General features: G+C 48.3%; 1 protein-coding gene across 3 annotated transcripts in view; it reads right to left on the minus strand.

The window, feature by feature from the left end:
* Slc7a1 (solute carrier family 7 (cationic amino acid transporter, y+ system), member 1) overlaps positions 1-12,087 on the minus strand; it is a 72,495-nt gene that overhangs the window by 15,298 nt on the left and 45,110 nt on the right. For all 3 annotated transcript variants that reach the window (NM_007513.4, NM_001301424.1, XM_006504796.2), the window contains exons 3-6: positions 9,359-9,742; positions 5,446-5,604; positions 3,096-3,252; positions 31-149 (exon numbers count right to left, since the gene is read on the minus strand). In NM_007513.4, coding sequence (NP_031539.3) covers positions 31-149; positions 3,096-3,252; positions 5,446-5,604; positions 9,359-9,728 — 805 coding nt within the window. In that variant the 5' untranslated portion in view covers positions 9,729-9,742. The remainder of the gene's footprint in view (positions 1-30; positions 150-3,095; positions 3,253-5,445; positions 5,605-9,358; positions 9,743-12,087) is intronic.

Here is a 12,087-nt window from a genome sequence, read left to right on the forward strand (position 1 = left end):
AGGGCCCCACGGGTGCGAGAGTCCACGGACCTGTGGTGGCGATGCAGTCAAAGCCCACGAAGGCATAAAAGCAGGTCGCTGCCCCTGACAGGACACCAGAGAATCCAAAGGGCATAAACCCTCCCTCACCGTATTTCACGTTTGTGTCGCTAGGAGAAACAAAACAAAACAGCAAAGATTAGAACACCTGCTGCACGGTTCCATTTTTGGAGACAGCACAGCTCTGAAGAGAAGGACAGCGCTTCAGTCTCTCTGGCCAATGTCCCTAGTCTTCCAGTGAGGACTCTGAGTGAGTGTCAGGCCTCTCTGATCCAGGGCCCGGAGCAACAGAAGCAGGCGGCTTATACTCAACCACTAGATCCCTTAAGCACCGGTACATAGGAGGGAGAAATGGCTGTAGGCAAAAGTGGGGGTGTCGCCACTGAAGGTTTGCTTTGAAGAAACATTGGGCGGCAGCCCCTGTGGAGTGAGAGCCTGGGCTTACCAAGATGAGCAAGGTAGGGCTGGCAAGATGGCTCAGCGGTTAAGAGCACTGACTGCTCTTCCTGAGTTCAAATCCCAGCAACCACATGGTGGCTCACAACCATCTGTAATGAGATCTGACTCCCTCTTCTGGTGTTTCTGAAGTCAGCTACAGTGTACTTATGTATAATAAATAAATAAATCTTTGGGCCTAAGCGAGCCGACCAGAACGAGCTGAGGTCATTTTTGTTTTTGTTTTTATTGGGGTTTTATTATGGGCAGGAGCTGCCACCACAAGGTATGCCCCTCCCACCAAGCAGGTCCGTTCTAATCCTCCTGTGCTTTCTGGGACCTTTTCTTTTTCTTTGTGCTGCTCTTTGTGAAGCTAGCAGCAACTTCAGGCTCCTCAGAAAATTTCCTTTTCTTCTTAGGGGGGGAGCAGAGATCTTAAAAAATCAATCCCCAACAACCACATGAAGGCTCACAACCATCTGTACTCACATACATAAAATAAGTAAATAAAATCTTTAAAAAAAAAAAAGACAAGCAAAGTCGAGTTATTAAATGAAGGTGGAGAAGACGGAGCTTGCCATGTGGACAGCGCAGATAAATGACCAGAAACAGAAGCTTGGGTGCCTTGCTGACGACAGATGCTCTGACTCCGACAAGGGGCTCACACAGCCTTCTCCAACCGATGGAATGGGTGCAGCACCCAAGAGCAAGGATAAACCTTCCACAGAGACCCTGCCCCACTTTGCCTCAGACCTCCGCTCCCTGACATGTGCTGTCAAGCCTCCAGGCTCCTGCCTTAAGTTCCTGCCCTGACTTCCACCAATGATGAACTGTGACCTGGAAGTATAAACCAAACTAATCCTTTCCTTGTCAGTGTGTTCCTATAGCCACAGAGAAGCACTCAGGACATCCTAGGATCGTTACCAGAGGTCCTCCACGTGATGAATGGGGTTAGGGGGGGAAGTGTGGGCCTGTCGCTGAGGGACAAGCAACATCATACATATGTACACAGGGCTATCGGGAGAAATAGATATCTACAGCTGGAAAAAGGGAAATGAATAAGTAAAACAAGGCCATTTATAGACTTGAATAAAACAAACAGGTTCCAGGCCGGCAGAACTTGGCTCCTAAAGTATCAGAGTCCCCTGCGGCCCAGCAGCAGTGTCTCTAGTCTTCAGACAGACTTAAAGGCTCCACCTGGGCAACAAATGTCACCTTGTCTAGGAGACCAGTGCTGTATAAACCGTCCCTTATGACGGCCAGTGTGGGGACGACTAGGGAATTACTGTTGCTGGCCCAAGCAATCTGCACCAACAAAATTAAATCTCAGCTGACCACCAGGAAACAAGAGCGGCCTCTGTGTTTCACTCCTGCCTGTAAATAGCAACCAATGAAAATGTGTTCTCTAGAGTCTCCAAAGCCTACTGTGGACTTCAAAACGTACTTGAAGTTGGCTCCACTCCACCTTAAACTCATGGGGACTAATGCATTTGGCATAAATATAACTAACTCCAGAATGTTGGAGAATGAGCCAGTAAAAGCCCTTATTTCTCCATAGTTGAATTTAGGAAAGTAAATGATACTTTCATTTGAACTGGTAATTCTAGGAAGGTAGGTATCAGCGAAGTTTTATGTATCTAATTCACCATCTTCCCGTTCCCACTGTAGTGATAGGACAGGCTTGGCATCTGGTCTGTCGCCAATGACAAATGTGGCTTTGGTGATGGCATTGCCCAGATCCCTAGCCTAGGACTTCCTTTGTAGATACATACACGTGGCTACTCACTGGACTCTGGTAAAAGGAAGACGGAGGCAGAGGGGTGTGGTCAAGTCAGGGCTGGTGTGTGGAAGAGGTGCTCCAGGCCAATCTTCAGATATCCTGGGCATACCCTGTACCTTATTTTATTCCCCACCCCCTGCAAAAACTGGGGTGTGCCCCAAACCCAGTCCAGCACTAACTAGACAAGAGGCCAACGAAAGTTCTCGTCAGGCAGGGCAGAACAAAAGGAAGACACCTGCAATTCCAAAGTGGCCAGCTGCCACCATTAAAAAGCCACGGTGTCTTACAAAGGTCTCTTCCTCATGGGGACTCAAGACTCACCTTTACAAGATAAATTAAAAGCATGTAATATTTAAAGCTATGTGTTATCCTTAACGAGGATAGACTCACGGACAACGTGCATCGTGTGTCCTGGGATGTCAAGATTCACCTGAAAATCTGACCAAGAAGATTAAAATGACATTGCAATGATTTGCCTTTGTTTCCTAAATAATTAGAACACATTGTAATTAGAACACATTGAAGATGCTGCAGGAGAATGTCGTGGTGCACAGAGGCAGGTAGGTGTCTGTGAATGAGAGGCCAGCCAGGTCTACACAGTAAATACATTAACCAATTAGTTTTAAAAAGAAAAACTCTTTAGCTACTTCACCAGGGGGTGGGGTGGGGTGGGGTGGAGGTGGGGCAAAACAAGGCACCTTTACAAGATAAATTAAAAGCATGTAATATTTAAAGCTATGTGTTATCCTATGAACGGTATCACCCAGTACCTATCTGTGAGCTAAAAGAGCAAATATGGATAACTGCCACAGGCTGATGGGACACAACGAAATAAACTCACTTGTTGTTACAGGAGAAATTTTTCTCCGTGAGCTGCCAGTTTTTAATGGAGCCTTTCACGAACCCGGACACCACGATGAAGCACAAGACCAGGACATTGATACAGGTGAAAATTTTGTTGACCATGGCTGACTCCTTCACGCCAAGAGTTAACAGTCCTAAGAAAAGGCACAAACAGAAAACCATGTAGATGGGTCAGCCACTTACCAGTTTAGTTCCTTCAGAGACGGGGGGGGGGGGGCAAAAAGGTGGAGGGGAGAGAGAAACCAATGGGCATGGGAACCCCAGGTTCTCTGTGAGCCTCAGGAAACATGGCTGAACTGGCTGTCGCTCTAGAGCAAAGATCAAGGCAGCCACAGACAGAGGAGCTCATTCTGGATTCCTAGGGGTCAGGGATGCCACCACAGGGCAATGGAGGCCTGCAGAAGTCTGGACCGTGGCAGTCAGTTTCCCACAAAGAGCATCCCCTTGGTTGAGGATGCCCAGAGTCTTGGTCCACGCACCAAGCAGGGGGAAGATATTACAAGGAAGTTAAAAAGAGGTGATTCTCTCTGAGGACATGGCACGTGGCTCAGCTTCATGGTAGGCTGGGAAGTTTTAGGTGAGGGAATGAGGCAGGTTAACTTAAGAGATATTAGTCATGCTGTTAGGAGCAATTATTAGTGTTCTAGGAAATGCTAGCATACACGGTGCCTCCTCAAACTTAGTATGTGTAAGAGAGTATTTAAGTTTGACCAATTCTAGCTCATAAACTCACATTAAAAAAAACAAAACAAAAACAAACAAAAGAACAGATCAAGTGACAAGGAATAGGAACCCCAAAAGGCGCACACACACGCACACGCACGCACGCACCCATGGAGGGGCTGGGGTGGCGTTCATGTAGTAAAGGTTTATTCCGCTAGGTGGTGCTATAGGGAGGCAGAGCGCATTCAGGTGGTTATAGGTCACTGGGGCTGCTCTTGAAAGGAACTGTAGACCAGGACTGGGCCCTTTCTTTCTCTTTCCAGCCATGAATGAACAGTTTGGCTCAGATCCATGTTCCCATCACAATATTCTGCCAGCCAACAGGCCCAAAGTAACAGGGCAGAAAGCCTCAAATACTGTAAGCCTAAATAAGCCTTTTTTTTTTTCTTGATACCACGTGAGTCCAGGCATTTGTTATAGTGATGGAAAGAAGGTTAACATATCATGATGGACCTGAAAAGGGGCCCAGTGTCACCCAGGAACCAGTATAGCTGGAGAAATGATCTTTCCGTGGGCAGCTTCTACATATCTATAAATAGAAACACTGCATATATGAGGTAAATTATAAGATAATGAATAATTAACCAGAGGGGGAGATTCCACTAAGCTACAAAGCATTGTTTGCTTTAGTGTCCCTTCTGTTCATGTTTAAGAAGGTAAAAATCTAACAACAGTTATATGAACTTATTTCCTGATACAGGTTTCTGCTAGCAGGACCAAAAATACTGCCAAGTCTGGTCCCGGTGGGATGACTTAAATTACACAGAAAGGGGATGGGGGGTGCGGCTGTCAAGGTTCATCCAAGACTTTCTAACTTCTAATGTTCGGTGAGAACTATCTGTGTTGAAACTTTATGCGTTTCTGGTAAATGCTCCGTGGAGAAAGATGTCCGCCTGAGCATCCGAGACACAGATGAATGTCGCTAATGAGAAGCTACCATTGGCTGTGTCCTGCGGTATCTGGGGTTTTCAAATTCCCTGTTACTTATGTATTGAAAGAGTGTTTCCAAGGCTGTGAAGTTTAAGTAAAACTACCCAAGTTGCCTGAGATATACAATCTTTTTCTAGAGAGGAGCTCACTGCTCCACAATTTCCTGGCAGACAAACCTCTAGGCTCCTACCCGAATGAATGCCCATCCACGGAGTGGAAAGGACAAAGGGAGTTCAGAGCTACAAAACCTCACTCCAGGAACAGGAGATAGCCTGACGTCTGAGGATCTCTCTATGAACAGACCTCAGCAGCTATTACACAAGCCAAGGCTGGAATGATCTGGAAGCAACCACTGGGACAGGGAGAAAATAAAATTGTCTATATATTTATAAAATAAACCAAAGAAATGGGGGGAGGCACCAAAGAGGTCAGAAAGTGAGAGCAGCTGGGGATTTGCTTGGCAGTAAAAGCACTGGCCAGGCATGGTGAGGCTCTGGGCTCCACCTACCACCAATAAAGGAACAAACAAATGGATAAATGTAAGAAACAATGTAACACATCCCCACCCCCACCCCCCAACCCCCCCACCCCCCCACCCCCACCCCTGCCCCCTACACACACAGGAGCTTTGCCCATCGCTCCAACACAGTGTTTCTCTCAAAATGGGGCTTTACCTGTTAAGATGATAATTATAATCACAGCAAATATGTCCGGGGTTTGGGCCAGCACCCCAGGAGCATTCAGGGCCATGTGCTGACGTGAGAACTCTCCGATGGGCTTGCCTATCAGCTCGTCAAAAGTCGCACTCCAGGCTCTTGCCACGCTTGAAGTACCTGCCACAAAACATGTGGTGACAATCAGAGAGTGCCACTTAGCAGACAGTCCCCCTCCCACCTGGATGTCATAGCAGCCACACAATGTCACGGGTGGCAGCAGCTGAACCACAGTCAGCTATGAACAGAAGGGACGGCTGGACAGTGGATGGGGTGAAGCCAGGTTCCCTGGGGCTGCTAGAACTTGGAGAGAAGTATATCTTATCCATAGCCAATATCTATAGTGTGTGTTTCAGAGGTGTGTGTGTGTGTGTTACACTGGTATAGAAGAGTAAACCTTGACCACAAATTGAAAAATTGAAGATTTTTCAACTCTGTGTTAGCAGCAATAGCAATATGCACTCAGTAGAAACTGCACTTCAAATTTTTATCTTTTCAGGACAAACATTCAGCGATGCTGGAGAGCTTCAGTGACCAGTCATCCCTGCCCATGACCATGGGGGAGACTCTGCTCTGCTCCCGGGCTAGGGCTTTTGAGGTTGTGGTAGATCACCTGCACTTTGGACCGACCTGACCGTATTTTAATTGTTTTTGTATTTTCGGGTGTGGAGGGGGAGTGGGTGTGGATTTTCTGAGACGAGGTCTTGGCATACAGCCTGGCCCGGCCTCGAACTTGCCATCCTCTTGTCTTTGCTTTCCAAGGACTAAGATCGCATCATTTTGAGATTTTTGTCTTACGAGGTGTTTATTACTATGTGACTCTGAGAAGTTTCGGAAGCATCTGGATGTGCACTTAAAACACAACATACACGTGTGAGCATACATGTCCATACACACACACATGCACTGTGTGTTATCACAATAAAAACTTACACATAAATAACTGCCCTTATGAACTGATGCCTTCTGACACCTTTAGTCAGATCTACTCATTAGGACAAGCCTGGAACCTGACTTCAGGACGCATTGCTAAGATGGGTAACTAACTAACTGGTCCATCTTGGGGAAGTCCTGCTCTCACACACACCCTTGACAACCCCATCTCAGGGCCAAACCCTGTTCAGGCCAACCCTGATCAGTTAGCTTGCCACTTTGTACCTGAACCCAGAGGCTATGGCACCCCCAGAGGGCAGGTCCGCAGTGAAGGCCCCGCCTCACCTCCATACACCAATCCCAAGTCCCACAGTTGCACAGAACACAAGATGGGGCTGTTTGCCAACCGCTGACAGTCCTGGCTGCCCTCGCCCACCCTTTCTCCTTCCCTTCTGAAGACACCGGCTGCCTCTCCAGGGCCGTTTGTCAGGAAATGACCCTGGAGATCCAGTGTTCGCATCTGGCATGTTCCTTGGGTTTCAGAAGGCCCCGTCCGCGACTGTGGTCTGAATTCTCCACAGAACACCAGAGGGATCCACACTAGGATTCAATTTCATTATTTGCTCTCATGCTAAGTGTTTTCCTGACAACTTAGACATTTCACCTCATTTTTCATCCAGCTATTAGAAGTTCTGTCCAGGAAGGCCACGAGCCTAATGAAGAAAAATGGCCTGCCTGCCTGTCTGCCTGCATGCATGCTTCAAGACGCCAGCTTGCTGCAGTGACGTTCCAAACCCCACCCTGCTGGATACCCAGCCTTTTTTCCAAGGCCACCCTGTTCCCATTTCAGAATCACAGCTTTAAAAACTGCACAAACATGGACATATGTTTAAAACCCGAGAAACTCTCCCCCCTCAGTAGCGAAGGCTGAGTGGAGGTTTCCAGATAGATTTCATGCCTCTTACCCAGGCACGCAGCGCTCCGGGACAAGACTATTATTTTGTTGGTCTAACAGCAGCCAACAGTTCAACCTCACTGTATTTGACGCCTAGGTAAACCCACTGGCAACGTAACAGCCCATTTACAAAAGCTACATCCCCACTGAGAAGTCATCTGTGGTCACGAGTCTGCAGGCTGAACGGAAACGAAAGATCGTTATGAATTTTACATTAGAACCGTTAGAACAAGCTCTGCGGACTCCCAGACGCCATGGCCGCTGAAAGAGAGAGGCCGCCTGCCTACTGGACCCCTGAACATCCGGTCTCTGTCTCTGCCTAATAGCTTGAGGTGGCTACACATCCTTCACGCAGGCGCAAGTCTGCCACAACCGGGAGGTTCCTGAAGGTGGCTCACAGGACCTTAGATGTCATGGGTGGCCGTGTTGAATGCTGTGTTCAGTCAGTGAAGTGCGTGAAGAAAGGGGGGGTGGGGGTGGGTAGATGGAGGACCAGAGTGAACAATGGTTTTAAAACAGGCAGGAATTTTGACCTAGACGTTCTGCCTCAGAAGTAGTTTCGGGGGGGGGGGGGGGGAGAAAATGTGGCTCTGGCCTATACTATAACTACACAAAGTAATTATTTAGGAAGACATCAGATGTGATCCCAATGTGCAGCCAGGACATGCAGTAAGTTATCCTGAATTTATAAACCTCTATACGCGGCGACAGTCAGTAGCAATGTTATCATGGAGAAGCCGCTATGATATTTTGCGTTATAAAAAGATTAAAAATCTATATTCTCAGGGGTTGTGAGTATGACCCAGTGGAAGGACATAAATGCAGAGCCCTGAGCTCAAACCCCCTGCATCTCTACCCAACCCTGTTAACGATGGGGCATCCCTAACTGTTCAGACAATGTCACACATTTCCAGTAAAATGGCTAGTCCAAAATTCGGAAAATACTATTTATGATAGTTATCAGGTTGGGTGTTTCTCTTCCCTTTGAGCTTTTCTGTGTTTCCTGAAGTGTTATCTATCTTGATAAGTTTACTGTAATAATAGGTGTGTGGTGGTTTGTATATGCTTAGCATAGGGAGTGGCACTATTAGGAGGTGTGGCATTGTTGGAGTGGGTGTGTCACTGTGGGTGTGGGCTTTTAAGACCCTCATCCTAGCTTCCTGGAAGTCAGTCTTCTCCTAGCATCCTTCAGATGAAGATGTAGAACTCTTAGCTCCTCCTGCACCATGCCTGCCTGGACGCAGCCCTGTTCCCACCTTGATGACTGAACCTGTGAGCCAGCCCCAACTAAATGCTGTCCTTATAAGAGTTATGGTGTCTGTTCACAGCGGTAAACCCTAAGTTAAGGCGGGAACATACTAACAGAAATGAAACTAATTTTTTTTTAAATTAGAATTATCCTAACACCCATGTATCCGTTAACAAGAACGGTCCCAGTTGGCCCGGCTTGGTCCTCGTCACAGGTGCCACACACTGGCTAACTTTTTCTCACTCATCCAAGATGGAGTCATCTGGGAGGAGGGAACCTTAACCTAAGGATTGTCTCTATCAGAATGGCCGGTAGGCAGGTCTGAGGGGGCATTTTCTTGGTGAATGGTTGATGTGGGAAGACTGAGCTGACCGTGGGTGTCAGCCTCCCCTGTGTTGGAAGTCCTGGTTACATAAGAAAGCAGGCTCAGTAAGCCAGGAGAGAAAGCCAGTAAGAAGTGGTCTGCCACATTCTCTGTTTCAGTTCCTGCCTCCAGGTTCCCGCCCTGGCTTCCCTCCCTGGTGGAGTGTAACCTGTAAGCTGAAATAAACCCTCTCCTCCCCAAGTTGCTTTTAATCTTGGTGTTTATCGCGGCGATAGAAAGCAAACTAAAACAGATACAAAATGAGAAAAGTCACAACAGGGACTCCTACAGGCAGCTTAATCCCTGTTAAAAGTGAGGAGCAAGAATGCTCAAGCTGGGGAACTAAATTAGTCTTTGGAGAGAAGAGAGCAGAGTGTCCCTAACAAATGGGTCAGAGGACAAAGACTGCAGGCTGGAGAGGACCAGGACTTACCGATGATGTAGGAGAGAATCAGGTTCCAGCCAGTGATGAAGGCCCAAAGCTCCCCCACCGTCACGTAGCTGTAGAGGTAGGCTGAGCCCGTCTTGGGGACACGGGCACCAAACTCGCCGTAGCACAGGCCGGCCAGCACGGAGGCGAGAGCAGCAATCAAGAAGGAGATGACGATGGCAGGGCCAGCATTTTCACGGGCCACGGCACCGGCTAGGACATAGACACCAGCGCCCAAGGTGCTGCCCACCCCAAGAGCTACCAGGTCATAGGTGTTGAGGCAGCGGGACAGCCGGCTCTCCTCCCGGCTGCAGTCCACCACCTTCCGGCGCAGCATCTGCTGGCCCAGACCGAGCAGGTTTTTGCAGCCCATTGTGCTGAGCGAATCTGTCAGAAAAGAGAAAGAAGTGCTCCCTTCAGTGACTGCCATGTTTCTCCTATGATCCTCACTTTGTCACAGGACTGAAACACAGGCATGAGGCCCTTCATAAATTCATCTACTGCTAAAATATTTCCATTGACGCATTCAGCAGCAGCTGTCAGATTCTGTGGCTCTCCAGTCTTGGGGCTCTCCAGGACGTGCAGAGACGCAGAACTGCCCTGCCAGGGTCTCGTTTCCACACCCATTTAAGTTCTTGGCTGATAAACGGCCTATGGATACAACTCATAGCTAGCTACCGGGAACACAGTGACTGACACTGTTCCCAGCCTCAGCTGTGACTGAGCAGGACACACAAGATGAAGTGCAAACCAAACGGTATCGTGATTATTAAAACACATAAACCTACGAGCTAGCTCAGCAGTTCTCAACCTGTCGGTCACGGCCCCTTTGCAGGTCACACGTCAGACACCCTGCACGTCAGATACTTACATTACAACCTAGAACACTAGGAAAATTACAATTACGAAGTAGCAAGGAGATAATTTTATGGTTGGGGGTCGCCGCAACATGAGGAGCTGTATTAAAGGGTCGCAGCATTAGGAAGGCTGAGAACCACCGCTCTAGACCATGAGATCCATCCTTAGAATAAATAAATACATACATATAAGAGAAGAAACCAGGCACGGGATTTATGAGGGGATCTTTCAACTATCCTCACCATTTTTCTAAGCATAAAGCTGTTCTCGGATGAAGAGTCTAGGTCAGCAGCCAGCGCACCTGAATGACATTGGGCTATCGCCACTCAGTAGTTCATCTGTATAGACCTAACTTAGACCAACAATGAAGTCCCTGATAAACGAAATAGTCCCGGTCTGGAAAATAGTCACAGACCTGAAAAAGTCTATTCCTAACTATCCAAAACCCGGTAATACTGTCAGGTCTCTGTCCCCACCCCTCCCATGGGCCTTCCGTCACTGCAGGCCCCGGAGTCATTGAGGAACTGTGGACCCTCCTTCCTGTGTTTTATCTGCCGGCGCTATAGAAAATGGTATTATCAAGATCCGAGCAAATGTTTGTGAGACCCGGGAATCCCCTGTCGTTCCACACAGATGCGGACTAGAAACTCACAGCCACGGTCAAACAGGGTCACAACGCTCTGCCCTCCTCCTCATCTGGAATCCTGACAGCCCTGCAGGTGGGAAGGAAATGTGGCCCCCTGACACCAAGCTGGGGGGCGGAATCTCAAGGAAATGAGAAACGCGGACCTGTCACTGAGAGGGGAAGTCCCAGAACCCCAGAGTTTGAAGATCCCAGGAAGAGCGTGTAACGGCTTTCCAGTGTCGTACACTGTACAAAGGAGGGACGATTTTTGCAAATATCCAAGCCAGGTGCAGATGCTGGAGTGTTTCTGCAAAACAGGCAGTGCGCCTGGGAAGTAGAAAGCTTCCTGAGTGTTGAGGCAAGGCTCTGGGTGGCCTGGAGAAGCAGGAAGTACAGAGGCCTGCTACTGCTGGACACCAGGGGCACACGGACCAAAACAACAGTAAACAGATACTTGAGTAAGATGTTCTTCACAGAGAAGGTTTAGCCAGCCTGGGAGCAGAGGGCTATGCTAGAGAATGTTCTTTTTATGTATATGTGACAGAAGAGGACATCAGACCCCATGACAGATGGTTGTGAGCCATCATGCGTTTGCTGGGATTTGAACTCAGGACATCTGGGAGAGCAGTCAGTGCTCTTAACCACTGAGCCATCTCTCCAGCGAGAATGTTCTTTTTATAAAAAGAAGTTGCAGACCCGAGAATGGGACGCAGAGCTAGAGTGCTTGCCCTGTTCAGCCCCGGCATGTTAACTTCTCTACATGGTCACACTCTTGAGAGCCACACCCAAGGAATAGATTTCTGAACCTCCATAAGGCAGAAAGTGAACGCTGAGACCTCAGGATGGAACAAAATGGCTCTCTTGGCTATGCCTGGGTGCAGAATACTTAGGCACAGACATACCTGTGTCAACACCAGCACAGACCGGACACCAATGAATAATACCCACTCCAAGAACAACTCCCAGATGTTGAAGGGGCTTCATGAAGTACAAACATAGGCAGGAGATCTTGGTTTGCAGGCATCAAATGAAGAGGTTAAGGCAGTATAGCCTCGGGGTTGCGGCTCACAGTTCCCCCAAACACAGGCACAAAAAAAGAGACTCTCTGTCACTGGCGTAGCCCTCGGTGACAGGGAAGTGAGAGGGGACAAAGCTGGAACCAAGGCACTGGAATGGAGTGCTGCCAGGTGCTGTGAGCTCCGAATGGGATCATGTTTCAGCCGGGTGTCCATTTCTGCTTCGTGGGGTG

This window comes from Mus musculus, chromosome 5 (assembly GCF_000001635.26).
Source record: "Mus musculus strain C57BL/6J chromosome 5, GRCm38.p6 C57BL/6J".
Classification (NCBI taxonomy): domain Eukaryota; kingdom Metazoa; phylum Chordata; class Mammalia; order Rodentia; family Muridae; genus Mus; species Mus musculus.